This window comes from Grus americana, chromosome 6 (assembly GCF_028858705.1).
Source record: "Grus americana isolate bGruAme1 chromosome 6, bGruAme1.mat, whole genome shotgun sequence".
Classification (NCBI taxonomy): domain Eukaryota; kingdom Metazoa; phylum Chordata; class Aves; order Gruiformes; family Gruidae; genus Grus; species Grus americana.
Genome location: NC_072857.1, coordinates 37,508,406 through 37,529,411, shown reverse-complemented (window position 1 = coordinate 37,529,411; position 21,006 = coordinate 37,508,406). Strand labels below are relative to the sequence as shown.

Sequence of the window (21,006 nt, the reverse complement as noted above, 5' to 3'; positions counted from 1 at the left end):
TATGCATCTCTGTGCAGAGTTCTGTACTTGCAAGTGGTTTACAAACTAGCTAGCCATGGCTAAAGAAACATTAGTGTTAACAAAGCAGACAAAGAGACAGAGCTGCTGTAGACATGTACGTTTGGCTGGTGGCAAGATTCACGCTGAGGAAAACAGTATTTTCTCAGTTTGCAAAAAAGCTGTTGTATCGCCACTCTGAGATGAGAGCTTGGGCTGGAAGTTGTTAGCTGCTCAATCATCATTAAAGCTGCAAACTCACTAGGTCGAGGGTTAGTTTCCTTCAAGGAATGTGAAAGGAAATGTCTCAGTATGCCCTCAAGTAGGAATAGGCTGTGCCGGTTGTTCTGCATATGCTTCACTCACTGTGCTTGCATAGGCCCATCCAGCCTAGCTTTATGTTAGTTATTGGCTCAGTTACTATTTCTAGTGGCACTGCCATATGGCAGCAAGGAACTCTAAAGCCTGTCTAAGAAACAGAGTAAATATTTGGGCATTTAGCTATTCTGAGCCTTGCTTTGCTGCAGCAACACTGCTTTTAGTCCCTAAACTAATTTATTAAAGACAGCCTTGGGTAAGTCTACACTTCAGTGACTGCTCTCTAGTGTAACTCAGAGGGTTTCTTCCCAGAGAGGCAAAGCTCAGTCCAGCAGCTCTTTGTACACTGGTCTACATGTTACACACAAACCCCGCCACTCAGTAGCACTCTGAGGAATACACAGAGGCATCCCCAAGCCGTTCATGCTGTAGGTCATAACTGGTCTTTATGAATCCTTCTCTTCATCCCACAACCTAGTACAGAAATACCCAGAACGACGAGCAAGAAGCTATCCCCACCTTTCCATCCATTTATTGCCTGTGCAGCTGCAGTCTGCTGGCTCTCTCAAGTAAGGCAGCCACATCACTCTCAAATCTTTAGGCTTCTAAAAACTCAGGAGCTTAATTTAAAACAAATCTGTGCTGCCTACGTGGGATTCTTGTCTTTGCCTGCCTCTTCTAGCCTCATGTTATTTTGGGGTCAATCAGGAATAACTCAAGCCACTAGTGTTGTATCAATGTGCAAATGGCATAAATCTGATCAGCATTGTATAGCCTCTACCCAGCCTCTGGTCCACTGTTATAACTTGTAGTTATGGTACACTGACACAGAGTGAGGACATCATGCTCTGGGCTGCTGTAACACACAGGTAAAGAAAATGCTGGTGCATGCACAGAAGCAACTGGAACCAGCAATCCTTTTGAGTGGTTTGCTCATGGCCATTAGGTAAAGCAGGTTTTTGTTTTGCCTTTTTGTTTTGTAGTTTTAGTGACCATCCACCCACACCTTCTTTCCAACAAACAAAAAGAGAAAGTTCTCATGCAATATTGGTACTTGCGTGGCATTAACTGGAACAGATGATTTTTCAAATCTTCCTTTCTCCTATGCAGGCTAATCACATGTAAAGTGAGACAAACATCTCAAGTTCCCTTCAGTTCATGCCTCATATTTATGAGTCCATGCATCCTCCCACATTGAGCAAAGGCACCATGATTTATCCTAAGCTGCTAGCTAGGGAGATGCCTTCATCCTCTAGCAATTCCTTGCCTAGTACACACTCTCATGTCTAACATACTCAGTTTAGTACACTTGAATTTCCAAATGATGTGTAATCATTACCAAGAACATTAGAGTACTGACAGAGAAGCAGGGTACTCCAGGGATTGAGGTACAAGCTTAGAAGCCACGACATTCAAGTTCCGTGCCCTGCCACCCTCTTCCAATAAAGACAGCTATCAAGAACTGCTTCTGACATCACAGTATTGCATTAAGCCTGTTCTTGCCCACACCCCATAGGCATGGGGCAGTTGAGATTTCACTGTGTGAAATATGTGTGGGAAAGAGGGGAATATCAACTCATTACTGGCAGCTGTCTTTCCCAAGGGCAACTCAGAAGCCAAAAGGCATCTGTCCTCATACACATGTGCAGGATACAATCAATCTGTGCACAGGGAGTCAATCCAACTTTTCTGCAAAGCACAAGGACACACTGACTGCACTGCACCATCACAGTGTGTCATGAGGCAACAGAGGTAGAGGTGTACAGTCCTTGGATACCAGTGTAGACTTGCCCAACCGACTTTTGGCATGTCTAAATCATAGGTACCGAGATCACCAAAATGGATGTCTTGGGCCCTGCATGACCAAACTACATTTGCACTGTCGTACTCCCTGTCTGTTGGATAGAGTCAAAACTACACAAGGCCCTGTTGGGTTAGACATTGCGATGGAATGCATCTAATCGAATCAAATAAAATGTTCCAAAAGTATTTTTTCCCAATTAAGCTTATTGCCATAGAATTAATAGAGACAAAAATATATAAATTGGCTCAAAAAGGGGTTGGGAAAACTCACTAGGAAAAATCTTCTGGTCATTAGTAAACATACCAGTCACAACAGAACTTCCAGCTCAAGTAGCTTCTAAAATATCATTTCCCAGAAGCTGGGAGCCCAGCTCACACTTTAGGTCATTCTGTTACTCTTCATGAACTACTAACTACTAGCCATGCTGAAGCAAAGATTCTGAGCTAATGGATTTTTCAGCTGAGGTTGCATGGCTGTCCCTGCACACCAAGAAGGAAAGAGTCCCTTTTCCCTTACAAACTAAATATATGAAATAGACAGAGGGAGCAAGACAAAAACTTTCTGGTTTTAGTCCATTTTAGAAATGGCAAACAGATGATTTCCAAAGGTCGCAGCTTGCTTACACTTGAGATCCTTGATGCTACATGGAGAAAGCAGAGATTGTGATCTGATTATTGCTAGCACAAAGGTTTTCCTACTGAAAATGCCATCCTTGAGACCGCTGCCAGCGACTCATACTTACATGCAGCCATGACATGTTCCGATGATAGTTCTCCTCCGTGCCTGTGTTGCTCAGCACCTCGGGCTCAATGCTAGGTTCGCTCGCGCTCCAAGGGCTCCCTTCTTCAAAAGAAAAATACCCAAAAGGTGGTTGTTTTTATTGCTCCCTATGTGCTTTAAGACTAGGGACAGCACTTGTAAGCCAGGCCAGCCTTGTGGGAACAGACCAGAGTACACAGAATATGTCACACTGGAAAGACTGCGTTTGGACACCCCTCCCCAATCCTTGTGTCATGCTGGCTTGACAATTACAAGAACCATTTAGACTCGGCTCACAGGCTATCTTGTCAGTAGCAAACACTGCTCCCTCCCCACTTTTTTCTTTAATGGAAGGGGAGAAGGTAAACAAAAAACATCAGAAACAAATTCTTTGCACCATTCAGATGCTGCAAATGGTTGGTTTAGTGATCTGCATTGACTGGGCTCTGTGGTTAAAAATGTCAACAAAAATCCAACCAGAAGTGGCATCCAACTGGAAATGCCAATGGGCAAAGTCACTTCTAATTGCCCATGGAAAGTGCTAACGTCATGGGGATGAAAGGGGAAAAAAATCCTGATTCTAGCACACTAGTTCTAAAGAACTCAGGCAAGGGAGAGATTTCTCTGGGAACTTCACTGATTCCTGTTTTTCCTCTAGCTATTTCATAACCTATGGGCCTCCTATAATACTAACATCAACACTGTTAAGAGGTGGCTGGGCATGAACTCTGGTTAAACCTTTCTTTCTCCTCTTTAAGTGAACTGTGACTTGCCAAAGTCTACACAACAGGCAATCCCACTCTCCATCTTCACCTGCTGAAGCATCTTTTGGGCAACATAAAAATGACCATTAAGCTTGGGAGGTTATTTTAGCTCCAAATGTATCCAAACTGTAGGTTTTGGTTAACATCCCTAGCAGATGGAGATTTCCTGTGGCAGGAGGCACATTTGATTTCCATAAGATAAATATACGGGGATCCATCTTTTGAAGACTAAGGCAGGCATCTGTAAACTGTAAAAATATATGTATATGCCAATATGTAGAAATACAGTATGTAGCATGTATATCTTATGTTCCACATATAGGAATATATATACTAGATGTCATACGACATGCCTATGACATCATATGCTGCACAGAATATGAAGCGCATGTCTGTACATATATATATGCTATCTGTTAATATGGACAATAAAATATTATATATGCATATGACCTCACGTATTCATTATATCAGATGATTTAGGGGTGTGTGTATGTGCATATACACACGTGCATGTGCTCCCCTAAAGACAGCATGCGTTTGGCTGGCAGGCACCAGCATTCCAAGAGTTCATGCTCTAACACGGAGGTCTGAATTGACAACCTGAATTGCCGACGCTGCACCCAGGATTTGAACCGTGTTCCTCCCAGGCCCTAGCTCAGGCAGTCCCTGAAGAAGACTCTAGGTTTTTCCTAGCCTGCTGGGGTGGGGGTGCTTGTCATTTCTAGCTCTGCTGCAATCACATCAAGAGTTTAGGTCCTCTCTATTGTCCCCTCCCTTTCCACCCACTCGTCTAAGTTACCTATATCAGTGACAGTGTCCCTGCTGTGGGACAGCTGCAGCTCCTCATTCTCAGACTCTGAGTCCTGCCGTGATAACTTGGTGCTCTTTAGGCTGCCGGCCCGGCGAATGCTGGAAAGGGAACCCCCCTTCTTCACCCGGAAACTGCGGGTTCCTTTAATCTGGAGCAAGCGGGAGCCTCCTATCCTGATCTTCCTGCTGGGAACTGTATTAAAAGAATAAAAGAGGACTTTTTTCCCCTTAATTTTTCCCCATTTAAAAAAGAAAGATATCCTGACCCTCCCCTCCCTCCCGACCCTTTGCTGCCAGCCTGTATTGCAGCGTCTTTTCTTCTACCAAGGAATGTGGGGCCAGAGGCTCCCTCCAAAGCCACCGCCAATGCAGCTCTGTCAATCAAGCAGTAAAGATGCTTTACAGAAATGCGTTCAGCACCTCATTTCCTGGAGACCTGGTACATCACCTCACACCTTGTCTGTATTTGGAATTAGCCCTTGTTCAACCACCAGCAAGTAGTCAGCTGCTCTAACAGAAACCCAAAATGTGGACAAGGAAAACCTACGATTCACACCAATTTGAATCAATGCCTGTTAGGAAACAGGATCTGCCCAATGGATGTAAATTGCAGTTTTCTTTGCCAGCCCTTGGGGTTTACATTAGTGCAGAATCACCTCTTGCTAGGGATAGATGGCTGAATCCCAAGCATGAACAAGGCACCATGGACAAACCTATTTTCCTGTGGGCCTGGGTTCTGTAAACCTCACTGAGCTCTGCAGTAGGATCAATTATTTATTCATACAGCACGTGTGACTGCAGAAGGGTAGTCTGCTTCATGAGGTTAGCACGCAAGACTTCTTTGAAGTAAGATTTGCATAAATCCGTGTCTCTGCATGTTACTCTTCATCATTAGAATGCTTTAGAGGAAACAGAAGCACGTAGATCCTCTCCTTCAGACAAATCAGCAGCTTTCAGGCATTAACAACATCCATTGACACTCTGCATTTTTGATGAGCACAGACATGAAATGGTTCAATGTTCAAAGCACCAACCGTTTGCACTTTCATTCCCGTCTTAGTTCAAAGGCAGTACATAGCAGTATGTCAGTCCAAATGTTGCAACACTCAGTCATTTTACTGCAGATCTAATCAGGCAAGGCCATGTGTGATTGATTACCTTTTGGTGTGTTGTTGAGAATGAACAGGATACAGCTTTTTGGATACCATGGGTAAGCAAAATAATTTAATAGAATTGTATTTTGGCTTCGGGAAAAATCAAACACACCTTTACTCCTGAGAATGCCCCTAATTCCTCCAGAACCCAATTCCCACTCCCATTTCCAGTGGCTACCATCCTGGATGAAGACAGCTGGATAGGTTTTGAGAGCTACTCCTCAGTCCTCACGAATCAGTTGGGCAAATCACTGTTGAGTGACCAGAGAATCTCCCTCCAAGTGACCATGCTGAGTTCGTTAGCAATCGCTACTGCTTGAATTCTGTTCAGATCAGCCTCAATACGGTGGCTCAGTTCCCCCAAACACCAAACCATTTAAGCATTTGTAACTGCATTTTGTGAAGTCTGCAGAATCCCATTTTAATACCCAAATAGTACATATGATCCTCAGACAGCCTGCATCTACCTAGCTTTAGTGTCTGTATTTCAGACCTACCTGGAGCAGGTTCTATAGAGTAAACTCGTAGCTTTTGGATAGCTGTTAAGCCACACCTGGGGTGAGCAATGAGAGCAAAGTTTTTAACACTCAGGAAGAAATGAAAGGAAACAGATTAGTACTCATCAAAGAGGTTGAGATAAAGAAACCTGTCACTGCAGGCAAGAAAAATTTAGTTACATTCACACAACAACATTTTCTTATCTAGAAAAGTATAGATTATGAAAGATGCCTCTGCATCTGTTATGTTTGGCCCAGGTAGATCCCCAGAAGAATACCCTGTGGCCAGAGAAAAGAACATAATTATTGTAATTTTAAAATATAACATTATTTTGCATTTATTTAGCTTCCAAAATACTGCAAATACATTTTTGCTAGAGTATGTTAGGATTCAGCCTTCCTACCATAATCACTTTTCCCATCTCTAAAATGTAGTAAGTACGCAGCTTAAGTAACAGAATACTACATGACTGCTTAGGGAAAAGGGAGAATGGGAAAAAACAACAACTTAAACTGTAGGGAAAATGTAGTTTAACAGATTCAAGGATGCAGAAAGTTAATACTATCTTTGCAAAAATAACTCAGTTCTGCATTATGCCTGTAGCACAGTAACACATGAAGGAAAACCTAACTCAGCATTGCCTCTAAGAAAAATAGTATAGCTAGAGACTGTCCACCAGCATTTTCCAGTAGGACTGCATGCTTGTAGGCATTCCACTCAGGTAACATCCCAGTGGGTGGGACTGCTGCCTAAGAGGCTGACAAGTGGTTTCAAGTGATTGTCATAACTATCTCTAAAAAAACCCACCCCAAAACCAAGCTTTTCCTCATCTGAATACTTAGAGACATCTTATCCCTCTGATCTTAGACTATCAGACAGACCATAAGGCTGTGTGCTTCTCTGGGCTGCCAATATGCCAATGGTACAAAAAATGAGGTTGACGAATTTATCCAGCTCACCTTTCTTAGGTGGATACCTAGCTGTCTTCACAGGAGTAACTGTCCCACCTGACGCACAATTTTGGACGCAGTTTTACACCATGTAAGTCTTGGAAACAGTTCTAATATTTTCTCTAGTAATTGTGGAAGGTCAAAGATGAAAGCAACGCAAACTTTATCCAAAGCCCCCTGAAGTCAATAAAACCTCCTCTGAATCATTAATACACATCAGAGTTCCTAGAGGATAACCAGCCACAGGCTCCATCCTTTTCAAACAATCATCAAACATTTATCCTTTTCAAACAATCATCAAAATTATCATTCAAACATCCACACTTTATATGGCTATTATGAGACAGAATTTAAACAGTTCTAGAAAACTTTTAAGAGGGAGAATCATTTACAGGTAACTTTCTGGCAGTTTAGCCTCTAATTGCAAATACGCACGATGACTGTATATTGTATTGCAACACTTGTACCATCAGATAGTATGTGAGTTTTGCATGAGATGGCTCAAAAATGGAAACAATCTGCTGTTCTCAGCAAACACAGCAAGCTTGAGGTTTGCTTGTACAGTATACAGTATGTTGGTAACATTAATCTGCTAGCCATCAAAAGCCACATAGGTGTGTGTTTTTCATGTGGTAGCAAAGAATTCATGAGATCAAGTCATCAACCACTAATTCTGTGAGATGACATGACTTCCCAACCAATACAGATTTTCACAGAATCATCCTGATCTTCCTTCCTTTCCATGGTTTTCCCAAAATGAAAATTGTAATCAGAATAAAAAACAAACATGAACACTTTTAATCTTTATTTTTTAAAGTCAATCAAATAGTGATCCTTCTCTCAGCATCCCACTGAGAGAGAGTTTCAAACAAGGCATCCTCCTTCTTAGAAATCTCGCAATGCTCTCAATCGGTTTCAGTCATAGCACTGTTTTATAAAATTTAACATCTTTGCTTCTCACATTTGTTATATTGAACCCTGAAGGCCAGAAGCGTCTCAGAAATGATTCAAAGCCACGTGACTCCATGGCTGCCTGCTTTTTAACACAGTCTATGCAAATGAAAACATAAAATCAAGCGCCACTTCACAAGCCCTGAGAATACAAAAGCCTTATTGTGTTGACAAACCTTTTTTTTCCTCGAAGCCAGCCTCAGATTTGAGGGTGTGGCTGCTGCTGTGCAGGGAATCCTTTGAATCTTCATTTTCATCCAAAATCCCAGCAAAGCTGATCTTTCTTTCATACCTGTGCCGGTCCATCTCAGGGTCCAGACGCAGCCTGCAGCTCTCCAGATCCTGTAGCAGAATGTAGACCACACAAACATGCACGCAGTATGAGACCCCATGATTTTAATTGCAACCATAGAAGTTTCAGGAAGAACTGCTTCAGATGAGAATTTATTTCTGTCACACAGTTCTCCATCTACCCCAACACTTTCTAATCCAACTACTCTTTGGGCTTGCAGCACGCTGAGCCAGGCTGTCGGGATGGAAGAGTTAACAAGTGTTAACACACGTTTCTGGTTAACACTGCTGAGTAAATTGGCACCCTGTCTGCAGGCTCGTGAGGGGGAAAACATGTAAATGGTCTCTAATGGATAGGTGGCAATAAAAGGTGGCTGTTGCCCAAGGTGTTGGATGGATGGTTGGGTCTCTACTCCAAAAGGCTCCCTGTGGCTGATTAGGGAACACATTGCCACTGTACTCATCAGAGGCAGAAAAGCTGAGAGAAAGCTAGCTGTCAGTGCGACAGCCATGGCAGCATGGCCCAGAGCAAACTTTCTATGTGCAGATTAGGCTGAAAGGACACAGTAGAAAATAGAGAGTAATAAAAATGTTGGCTGCACTTAAATTCTGGAAAATAAACAGCATTGCACCAGACAGAAGCTAGTTTGCACCATCATTTTCTCCTATGAACAGAAATGGCACCATTTGTGCCACCTACTGGCTACCAAGTTGGGCCAAAAAACCCAAAAGTCCTAAAATCCCACAAGCTATGGATTATCATCTGCTTTCTCTAAGCACAGATAGAAAAAGTGAAAGAAAGACTGTGAACTCCCACACTGGCAAGCACAGTTAAAATGCTGCGCTCTTTAAGAACATCATTTGTGCCTTTTGACTTGAGACATCATCAGCTTTGAGATCTCCTCACCCAAATAGTAACTAGCTGAGATCTAAGATGACACAAAGCTCCTTGCTGTTAGCAAACAGCTGATGAATGTGAATGATAACATCACTGAAATTATCCAAAATAGTTATTCTGGATAAAATTCTGTAGGCTCAAGAGATCTCACACTGGAATTTGCATACAAAACCCCTATAGAAGTTACTGGGAGCTACTTGGGTAGTGACAAAGTTGATTTGGGGAAAAAAAAAAAAAGCTTTTCTCAAACATATGTTCTAGACTGAGCTGTGCTGAAATGGGTTAACCAGCCTATTGAACACCAGCCAAAGGTCCCAAACCATTTGCAGTCAGCTTTCCATCTCCAGGTAAAATTATCATAAATGATTGTCAGAAAAGCTAACAGTTGATTACCGTAAGGGAAATATTTTGGCTTTGCTCAATAACAGAACCTAGGATATAAAAAGGTGGGTGCCTAAAGTAATGATTTGTAGTATCTCTAGCATTGAAAACATCCACGTAAATAGTTTAAAATGTATGTAACACAGTTTAGGATATGAAACAAAGGCTAAAGCATTTCAGGATAAAGATCTGTGATCAAATCTGTCTGAATTACAGCACCTTCATAAATTACCATGCATAAGCTGAGCCATGATAGCAGTACATGTATATTCCCAGAGCATGGTCAGAGTTCCCCTCCCTGGAGTGTTTAAACACATTAGTCCTCCCAGCTGTTTGTCAACATGCTTACACTGGAAATTGCTACCCCCACAAATTAAGTGACAGAATGAAATACATCCTCTTACACAGTTAGTCTGACTCTATCTTCAGCAATTGCCAAGCTCAAATGAATGACTTCCCAACACAGCAAATGACAAGTTCCAGTACTATGGCTCTACTGTGGGAGCAGTAGGCTTCCTGAGAATATATTCACCACTCCCAGCCATTTGCAAAGTGTATCTACTCCACCAGAGTCAGTAAAAGGTTTTGACTGAAACTTCAGTCAGGACTGCTTGCCTCACTCAAATATAGGTAAGGGTGCTTATGCCCTCAGCCTGGTAAGTCTGGATGGACTGTTGGTAGTTAAACTGGTTCACCACAACTAGTTCAATTGCAAATGCTTCAGTTCCTCAAGGCTGCTGTCTGTGCTTACTTCTATGGAACAGGTATGCCTGCAAACACCAATGGAAGTGAGATTTGCTCTACTGGAATTTCAGCTTTATGGACCATAACATTATGTACTTGATTCTCTTGGAAAGGAAGCATCGCTCCATAAATACAGAAACTTAATATTTCATACTTTAATCTGGAGTGTTGTTGGTTCTTCCCCCTCCCCCCCCCAAATTTAAAAGCAGCACTCTGTGGCCGTTTTCTCTAATAGGCTCTTGCATAACGTGACCTTAAGGTTTCTTCTGCCTACACATCACAGAATAATTCCTCCTCCTTCTCTCCCATATACAAGATTGAAAAGCTATTAATCAGTTGCATTTTTATCTGGCACAAAAGCACAAATTTCTATTGAGCTTCATTACCCAACATATTCTCAATTCCAATCCTAATTACTTTACTGAGATGAATTCTATTATCCTGCTTTTGGATGCAGTCATTTATTACATGGTAAAAATATCAACAAAGTGTTTAGGAAGAGTCCTGCTGAATTTATCCCTGTTTTTTAAAATTGCCCTTCTTGCATACCTGGGGGCTGAGCCACTTCATGATAGGTCAGTAACTGGCCCTTGAAAACAATTTCAGAACCTAATTACAATAATTCCCAGCCAAATCAGTCTGTCAAGCACAACTGTCATCAGTAAAATTTGATCTCAGTCTGTCATTAACAAAAACCAGAATAGTAGGGCTAAATCCTTCATGTTCACTTGGAAACTTCTCATTCTTTATAATTTTTGTCTTGATTTCCTAAAGAAATTAGGCTTAAAAGATGAAAGTGCATGTCTGCCATTTAATTCTCATCTCATTCCATGTTAACCACCTCTGAAGCTGATGGTTGCCTTAAACCAAATTTAACAAAAGATAACTGAGTGCCTGTGTATTTTGTGAAACAACTGGCTCAAGGCAACGTTAAACCACATTAGTAGACGTAAGAGAATCCACACAAGAATGAACCACTGGAAATCAAGTTTCATGGGTTCTGCTATTCATAATATTAGTTGTCACTTAATCAGTCATTTAGCTCACTATGCACCCCAGGATTTGCCAGTGCCTCTCTCAGTCTCATGGAGGTTTATTTCTTTCCTTGCTTCTTTGTCTCTGTTGCCTTTCTTCCCCCAGTCCCTTCAATTCTGTTGCATAACCCAAGCCAAAAATCTGCAACTTTAAAGCTCCAGTAAATTCTCTGTAAACCTTCCTCTTCCTTCTGTCCTAACTGCACTGTTCAGTTCTCTGTCAACGGGACCTCCTAATCAGCTAGGTAGCATGTGAGCTGTCACCTCCTGCGACCCATCTCCCATACCTCTCAGGTCCCCCACACTCAGTTTCTTAATCCATCTGCTGCCCTCTTTGCTATTTTGAAACTTTCTTGAACTTCCAGTACATGTTGTGCTTCCACAGGCTCATCTACTTAATCAACTCATTTGGTGTGCCCTGCCCATAAGCAGACAACGGCTCCTTTCTCGCTGCATCAGAGATCCACCTGAGTTATTACCCCACCCTACCTTCTCCTCAAACAACCACAGAGCCCAGTGACTTCCGTAGGCATGGCTTGCTCTCCAATGTGTATTGTCCACTTACCACAAGAGGCTCCATACGTGGCCTGGGCATGTAGGGAAAGGTCTCTCGAAGGAAAGTGGTTATCTCCAGGAGAAGCTGACAGGCTGCCATTTTCAGTGCAAAAGGACAACAACATTTGGTAGGATTCACAGTGCCTAGGAAAAAAAATTTCTATGGTGAGCAAGGAGATGATACAAAATCTGGAACCAAGAGGTGATGGACATTTTCACATATGGTGCACAATGCAAGCTGCACTAAAAAAGAGGAAACCCCAGACTTCTATCTATGCTTCTTTTCCTACACTAAAATGAATATAGTCAAACATCAATCCATGTGTTTACCAGCACATACAATAGTACTAACACACTGTAGTGTACTATAGTATATATTATAGTATATTATTAGAAGTGCGACCAGCTGGTCAAGGGAGGGGATTCTCTCCCTCTACTCTGCTCTGGTGACACCCCACCTGGAGTACTGCATCCAGCTCTGGGGTCCCCAGTACAAGACAGATATGGACCTGTTGGAGAGACTCCAGAGGAGGCCATAAAGATGATCAGAAGGCTGGAGCAACTCTCCTATGAAGACAGGCTGAGAAAGTTGGGGTTGTTCAGCCTGGAGAAGAGAAGGCTTGGGGGACACCTTAGAGCAGCCTTCCAGTACCTAAAGGAGCCTACAAGAAAGCCGGAGAGGGACTGTTTACAAGGGCATGGAGTGATAGGACAAGGGGTCATGGCCTTAAGCTGAAGGAGGGTCGATTTAGATTAGATATTAGAAAGAAATTCTTTACTGTTAGAGCAGTGAGGCACTGGAACAGGTTACCCAGAGAGGTTGTGGATGCCCCATCCCTGGAAGTGTTTCAGACCAGGTTGGATGGGGCTTTGGGCAATGTGGTCTAGTGGAGGGTGTCGCTGCCCATGGCAGGGGGGTTGGAACTAGGTGATCTTTAAGGTCCTTTCCAGCCCAAACCATTCTATGATTCTACGATTATGGTGAAGTATCGACTAAACTAACATGGTCCTACAGCATCTTGTATACACCTCATTTAAAGTAAGTACAGGTTAAGAAGTAGATACCCTTCTTCCCCTTTACAGTTTCACATTCAGCCAAGTCTTCTGCAGTTCTAGAAAAGAACCACTTTAAAATATAGGAAAAATACACGGAGTTATGACTAGCCAGCAAAGAGGTACTGTGCCTATTATTAATTACTATCCTGATAACTGGAAAAGACAGCTTCCTTTGAAATCAGGCTTCTTGTGCATAGAATCCAAGTGCTATTTAGAGATAATCAGGAACAAAAAAAATAAAACTGCTTAATCAAATTATACATTCAAATGATTAACCTAAAACAAAGGGGGAAAGGGAAGAGAGATTATCAAAATACTTGAAGTTTTGTCTCAACTGAGTCTAAACAATCAGCTCCAAAAGCTCTACACTTTGTAACCCATCTAATGCCATTCAAAGCTTTAAAACTATGAAGGATACTTCAGTGCTTGATCAATTTGAAAAACACTGTTTAGGATAATGAACAGCAAAAAAAGTAAATAAAAAATTAGTTGTGACAACAACTAACCACAGCCATTTTTAATAATTGCTGATATTACCATCTACATACACTTCAGAGAGATTTATGTTTGCACTTGCTTTCCCCTATGTATGATCTAATTACTTTTTGCAGAGAAACAGTCCAAACCAAACAAGTGAGAGGACTCTACAGAGATCAGATAAAACCAGATTAATTTTGTGATGCTTGCTAATTCCTCTGTACACATTACTGGTAACAAATTATGGACTTTGTAGGGACTAAAATAATCTGAACTATCAAATACAGATGAGATGTACAGTGTAATGGACTATCCAACTGCATATTTTATGCTCCTCAGTCTATTCCCTACAGCATACAGGGCAGTTTTTGAAAAATCTCTGCCTTCAGCAAGAATGCAGATTGGTTATTTTCAGACCCTGACTTTCAGGAGACTACGTGAGCTTTTACATGGCTTTCTAGAGCATGACCTGTTCTCTCTACTTGTCTTAGACCACCCTTTTAAAGCAGCTCTGCATCCCCTTATGGGTGCCTTATCAGTAGCTGAACAGGGACAAGAAAGACTATTTTGTCACTTGGTCTTGGGCCTCTTCAACTTTCAAAAGTCATTCATGGTGCAGGAAAGGGAAAATTTTGGGTGCACTCTCTGGCTTTGGATACATCTCTAAAAGGGCCAATAAAATACCCAGAACAGCCACCCACATTCATGTAGCTGCTAGTGCTGGCACACCACAGTGGCACATATGCAGGTCTAGCTTAGGGCCAATACCTTCTCTTGAGATCATTTCCCACAAATGTCATTTCACTGCTCCCACCTACTCCTCTCTACTCCAAAGTTGGCCTTTATGCAGTGATAAGAACAAACCCAGAACCACAGAAAAAGAAACCAGAAGATACATAAACAGTGCTAGCACGCTACATCCAATGGCGAACAACAGTACATGTACACAGGAACCAGTACATCACAGCACACACGTATATACAAATGGTGTCTGGAGAGGACATAATGTTTGTTACCACCTTCACCTACAACGGTATGTGTTTTGACTTAATTTATTTTGATTCACAGGGTGTGTTAGCATTTGCATGCCTATCTAGACTTACAGAATCAGTGAACTGTGACATTCCCCACATACCCCTTATGTACACACACGCAGAAATGTGTCTGTTTTAGTCATCTTGTTGTTATACAGGTTTTTAATGATACTTTTTATACCACTGTGCTATATTTCTGCCTGAGAATCAGGCAAATACACTGAAGTCAAGATTTAAAAGCCTTTGGTAGAGCTGTGCCAATTCACGTCAGGTGAGATGACTCTTCAATGTTAAGAAACAGAAAAGCACCTGATTTTACACAAATATTTTGGCAGAAATAACTCAGAAGAGTGGGAGTCTGAACCACTTTTGGCACTCAGGTGACAGCAAGACTCAAGAAATTAGTACCCTGCTTATAGTTGCAGTTGCCAGTATACAGGAATTGCAACTCACTGCCTGGTTTTCACCCCCTTTTCCTTCAAATCTCTCAGTGCTGCTACCCATCTGTCATGTTGTGCATCCAGGCACAGAAAGAACAGAGGAGCAAGCTGGGGTGAAGGTGAGGGACTGGGAAATACAGCTGGGTGGCAAGAGGATGAAAAGAGAAGAAAAATTAAGTGCTCCTAAAGCAGAGGTTCTTACAAGCGGGGGTTCTTGTAGTAAAGGGAGTCTCCTTACTGTCATCTAAAAAGTCTTCTTCCTCATCCTCCTTTCTCAGGCGCCTCTTGGTCTCCTCATCATAAATGAGGCCCAGCAGGTTGGCAGGGCTCTCACTCTCAGCATGGCACAGCTCGTTGAGGCGGACACCGATTGCCTGCAGACAGGGAGAAAGAGAAAGCACAGGGAGGTGAGAATTTTGGCCCAACTCACTGGTGGTCAAGGGCTCTGCCCCATGCAGGCTGTGGAGATGTTCCAGCCAGAACAGAATGTCCTGGCTTTATTTTCATTGTCTGCAAAGTGCAGTAAGGTAGTGAAAGGGATGATACAAGATTAATTGCTACCAAAACCATAATTTATTTCCCCTTTTTTTTGACCAAAATTTGCAGTGTCAAATTTTAGGATGAAAAACTTTTGCAGATTTAGTTCAATAACCAAAAAAAAAAAAAAAAAAAAAAAAAATCCCCAAATCAGCACATGATAGGCAGGAGGAGATTAGGTCATTATTTTGTATGAATTTCTTCTACTTTTCTTTCTCCCCTTAATATATGTATGACAGATTGTTGCTAAGTCTGAGAATACCGAGAATATTTAAGAAACTGTTTAAGAACTTAAACTCTGTTTAAGAAACTATCCTATGACTTAGGAATCCAGTAACAGTCCCTGTTTCCTCCACAAAACTATTGAATACCCATGGGAAAGCCTGCTTCCACCTTTAAATGACAGACTGTCACTTACAAAAATGAGCTGACAATACACATATAAGAGCTGGGAAGGTGCATGGGTAATGATGTAGAGGGGATCCACGTAGAGAACACAGATTTCCACTGAATACCGCTACATTCTCCAGAAAGCCACTGATCGTTTATTTGTGGCTATCTGCCAGCATCATTATCAGCATGTAAACAGCCCTCATGGTGCTGTCAGCAAAGCTACAGATGAGGGTGTGTTAGCAAGAGGAATGCTTTCCTGCTAAGACAGTTCAGAGCTCTTAAGGATTTTCTTCATTTTCTTTGCTGCAGATACATGAAGAGAACACAGACTAGCATGTAAAACTTTATGCTGTGATATCATCATTTTGCAAGGCAGGAAATGTGTTTAATTACTGAGTTTTCATCAGCACTTGCCATTTGGCCTCCTTGGTTTTGGGATAGTTTCAGAGAAAGATACTAGAGAGGATTTCTGAATCTTCTACAAGTCAGAACTGATGGTCATGCCAGCACTACATAATTTTCCTGTCTTGGCTGAAGCAAAGCAGAAATAGATAAACAGTCATAAACAGGTATTAGTACCTGCTTCCTTGCTGCTAAGCAGTTCCTGTGAAATCCAGCAACACTGAAGAGGGTAGACTGCTACACAAAGAGAATAAGGTAGTATTGTAGTTGTTTGCAAGCTGATGCAAATAGTTGCCAATCTCACCTATTTGTGAACCTGTACATTGCTAAATAAACTCCACATCTTTCACAATTTTTTCCCCTTTCACGTTTCAGGCATTTAAAGGAAGAAATGTTCTGCTTGCCTCTCCACAAAGTAGTAATTTATCACTTATTATTTATGCTGTGTTGTCTACCCTAGTATTAAAGTAATCGTACACAATCCCACAGCATCCTAACTAATGAGCACTGGATTCCTAACATGTATTATCTGCATGAACTATCCTTGGTTTTCCTAGCAAATGGAGAGCATGCCACACTTCAAAAGAAAATGCCTCTTAATAGAAGAAGCCAAAGGAAGTGGCAGACTAACCTGATCAGAATAGATTTAACACTGTATTATTTAACAAGACAGCATAACAAGTGATATTGCATGATTCAATAGGCTCATCACTGTTACAGGCAGTCCAAATCCCACCTCGTGTGGAAAGGGTTTACCACTGTTATCCTCTGATGGCTATTAGGGTGGCTGAATTAAAGGAGTTGGGTGGGGAAAAAATATTTTACATTCATTCTTGGTCTCATTTGATTTTGACAATAGCACTGTATATCACAATTAGTGAGCAATGACAGACAAGCAAGGATCCATAATTAGCACAAATTTCCAGCCTTATTTACTGCAAGAAAAAAGCAGGATAAGGCCTCAGTGGATTCAGAGATGTTTTCTTCTCTTTGTCCAAGGACCCTCCTTCCAGAGCAGCAGCCCTGCTGCCACCAAACAGCAAGGATGGTGTGCTGTAGTGTTGACAAGGATCTGGTAGCATGGAGGCAGAGACGGGCTGGGCAAGGTATCCCACCTTCTTGGTACTGGAACTGCTTAGGAGCTATGTGAGCGCACAGTCATTCTGCCCTTCATGCTGAGAGGGCCCATGGTGAAATGGGCAGGTTAACACACAGAAATGACAGCATGTTCTGCAGCAGGTGCCTGTACTAGAGCAACAGAAAGCTGTTTCTGCTCACAGTTCAGCTTATCTGGTTGGAATCTGGTCGGAGCCAACAAAAGCAGTTGCCTGAGGAGCACAGCTTGCTGGGTCCCAGCCCTACAGGCTTGGCTGGTGGCTGCTGCTTATGCTTGCAGCCACCTTTATCTGAAACAGCATCTGGGAGGCCAAAAGCAGTGCCAGGGGACCAGCTCGCCCAGGATTCAACATAAAGGAACTGCACCTCAGCAGTGCTAGGTGCAAACCAATCCTGAAGCATAAGTTTGTTTGGGGGCTGGTGATGCTGTGGGTAACTATACTGGCCTAGCCTCCAGTGAGAAGAAACAGAAACATTAACATGTGGCAGGACACCTTGCAGTAAAAAGAGAATAAATTTGCACTGTAAAGACTACTTTCCAAATCTTCTCCTGTCTTATAGGAAAGTAAAAGTAATACTTTTCCTTTCTGGGATGTTCCTAAGCAGCTAGCAAACACATGCTATTCCTAGGATGGAGAATGCATCCAGATACGCCTTATGATGCCATTAAGGTTAAGGGGAAGAGAATGATGCTAAGCTGCTTGCCGTCAGATTTCCCTGGCTCCTTTCTTGTGACCTTGCATCATGCAGCGGTACTTTAACATTTTGAAAAGAAAAACTTCCTGGACTTTTTCCAGCTCAGGTTATTTCAGTTTCTAAAAATGGCAGCTGATGGGTTCTTATGGTTACCGACTTGCTTGCTCCCATTGTTGTCAGAATCTGAAGAAAAGGAATGCCTAGAGGAAAGAGTCCACAAACAGACAGATAGCCCTGACTATCAGCAATGCATGCAAAAATGCACGGACTATGTAATCATATGTTCTCCACTTGGAAGGAGTCCTCAAAGGGGTTAGGCAAAGGTGGTGACCTCATTGAATATAGAAGCAAATAGATTCACATTATGTAATTTTTCAAGGAGCTTTGGTATCTGTGCTGTTATTAAGATAGTCACCTGTGTTTGAGACATAACAGAGATAGCGTGCCCAGGTAGCATTCCCTGAATTAGTTTCAGAAATGGAAGAAGGAGAGCTGCCAAGAGACATTGAGTGCTCACACCCAAGCTAGGTTCTCCCCATGGGCTGTGTTTTGCAGTGGGAATGTATTGATGTGGTCAGCTTTAGCTCGAGGTTCCCTACAATGTGCTCCACTGAGAAGCGTGCGTTGGTTTAACCTAGGAGAATACAGGTCAGCAAGGTTTTTTTGGCATGGGTTATGCAAGTACCCCAACACTGCAGAATACATGCTTTTCAAATTCCCCTGAGCCTTGGATTTTATTTCTTTTTTTTTTTTTTTTGATCATGATGCTCACTGTAAAAATCTCTGTTTTTGTAAATAGCGGTGAGAAGCACAAAGCTCACTTCCAGATAGACATATGTAATAGGCACCACAGAGGTCAAAGGAATTTCTCCCACTATTTTGAGTTGCGTGAAATGACTTGCAATAAGCGTCAGACCTTCAGCAGGTATACCCTGACAGGGTTCCAAAGAAATTGCAAGCGGCACTGACAGGGCCAGACAGGGCAATTATCTAGTTCATGTATGGTAAGAGATCACGATCAAATAAAACTTGAAGGAGCCAAGCTCAAAACAAACAGATACAGTTCTTTAGCTGAGATGTAGTAGCCCCCTAAAATTCCTTGCCAAAGTATGACAAGTGCTAACAGTTTGTATGGGTGCAAAGACAGACCGAACGAATACCTAAAAGAGAAATCCATTACTAAACATACAGCACCACATCTAGCTCAAGCAGCCCTGGGCTATAATTATTTGGAAGCTAGAAAATAGCAAGTAGTATCATACACTCTGCTCTTATTCTTCCTTGGCATTCACATAAGACAAGTGCTGGAAACAGGAAAGTGGACCAAATCGATCCTCAGAGGGAACACAGCAGGGGCAGGGGAAGGAAGGGGACACCGTTACGAGCTAACAAAGTCCATTTCCATCAGGAGAAGAGCTGATCCTGGCAGGCTGTGAAGTGCAAGTTGAAAGGGAGGCTTATGAGTCCCCATTTTACTGGAACTGAAATTCTGCATAGAATCCAAATACCTTTACATTTTGGTATATTTTTTAATGTAAGTACAAGAGAAGCAAACACTTACATCTCCCCACTGGTAGAAGAGCTTAGCTGCATTCCACTGCAGCTTCTGGTTCCTTTTGTTGCCCACGATAGGAGAACGCCCACGGGACAGGCCTTTCTTAGTAATGTTCACATGGTGGCCCTTCATCCACTCAGGCCAGTTGCCACGATTACAGCGGTGAACAAAGCGTGCACACTCGAGGAACAGGGCTGCTCTCGCCACTACAGGAGCTTCCTGAAGTGTTTGCAAAAAATCACCTTAATTACAAATACATTGGAAAAACTCTCTAAACATTAGAGCATTTTGTGGTTTAATCAACTGCTTTGCATGTTTGCCATGGAGTCAAACAGACTGAGGACTCTCTCCATCAGTCTGAAACCAGGATCTCTGCATCGAGTCACATCTCTTAGGCTAAACAAACCAAGGCTTATAAACACCAAACAGTTATGCTTAGGGCAACCACTAGAGGGGCAGAAAGAGCCACATTATAAACTTATTTAAAAACCTTGTCTCAGTACCTTTCTGTGATCCTTTGTTTCAGGAACCACATAACTGCCAAAAAGCAGAAGCATGCATCTGACACTTTTACTGGAGGAATGAGTCAAGTTTTCTTTTCACCTTCACTAGTAAGGCTGCAAATATTGCAAGTGCAAATGGCAACATGGCCACACGAATCTTAGCATTTGTCATGTTAAGTTCTGCTTGCACATCTTAGGGGTGGAAGCATGAATGGAGGCTTGCTGAAACTAGGCAGAGTGCTATTTTGCACTTAGAACAAGCAGATATGGAGAGTGAAATCTGTTACTGGCGTACGTCAACAAAATTGCGCTGGCCTAACTTCAATGGCCTTAGCAAGCATCAGACAATTGAGCACTGAAACTTAACATCAGGCAGCTGAGTTCTGAAGTGATTGACTATTTTCCAGAGGAAAATCCTCCTGCCCTCAGCTTGGAAGAGCCCTTTTCTTTAATGGGAGAAATGATATTGAGTGTATCTTAGTTTGTATTAAATCACCCAGCAGGATCCACATTAGACCAATAAATAATGCTTCTGAAACTCTCAAATATGTTCAAAAATGGACACTGTAATTTGTTTCCTAAAGGGTAACTTAGACTCAGGAAGGAGGTTTCTTCCTAGCAGTCTACAACTCTGCAAAAATAACATCTTTACAGACATGGAAAGTAACTAAAAGCAAATGGTTCTCCTCACTTCCATTTAATTTCTCCCCCCTTTTCCTGCAATTTTCACAAGCAAAAACCCCTGTGGCCAGCAAGTTGTAAAACTAAGAATACAACAATGTCCACAATTTACAAGCTGGCTTTGAAAGGTTCCCTACAAGGGATTTCACAGAGCACAAACTTGTGTATTCCACACATTTAGATGCTGACAGCTTTAATGAGATAA

At 42.1% G+C, this 21,006-nt stretch overlaps 1 protein-coding gene across 12 annotated transcripts in view; it reads right to left on the bottom strand.

Annotated features, from left to right (window-relative positions):
* Window positions 1-21,006, bottom strand: part of UNC80 (unc-80 homolog, NALCN channel complex subunit) — a 132,964-nt gene that overhangs the window by 61,424 nt on the left and 50,534 nt on the right. For 8 of the 12 annotated variants that reach the window (XM_054829417.1, XM_054829422.1, XM_054829418.1 and 5 more), the window contains exons 23-28: window positions 19,624-19,836; window positions 15,157-15,292; window positions 11,922-12,055; window positions 8,185-8,350; window positions 4,445-4,648; window positions 2,862-2,962 (exon numbers count right to left, since the gene is read on the bottom strand). In XM_054829417.1, the coding sequence (XP_054685392.1) occupies window positions 2,862-2,962; window positions 4,445-4,648; window positions 8,185-8,350; window positions 11,922-12,055; window positions 15,157-15,292; window positions 19,624-19,836 (954 nt within the window). The remainder of the gene's footprint in view (window positions 1-2,861; window positions 2,963-4,444; window positions 4,649-8,184; window positions 8,351-11,921; window positions 12,056-15,156; window positions 15,293-19,623; window positions 19,837-21,006) is intronic. The other 4 variants (XM_054829426.1, XM_054829427.1, XM_054829428.1 and 1 more) reach the window with 2 other exon arrangements.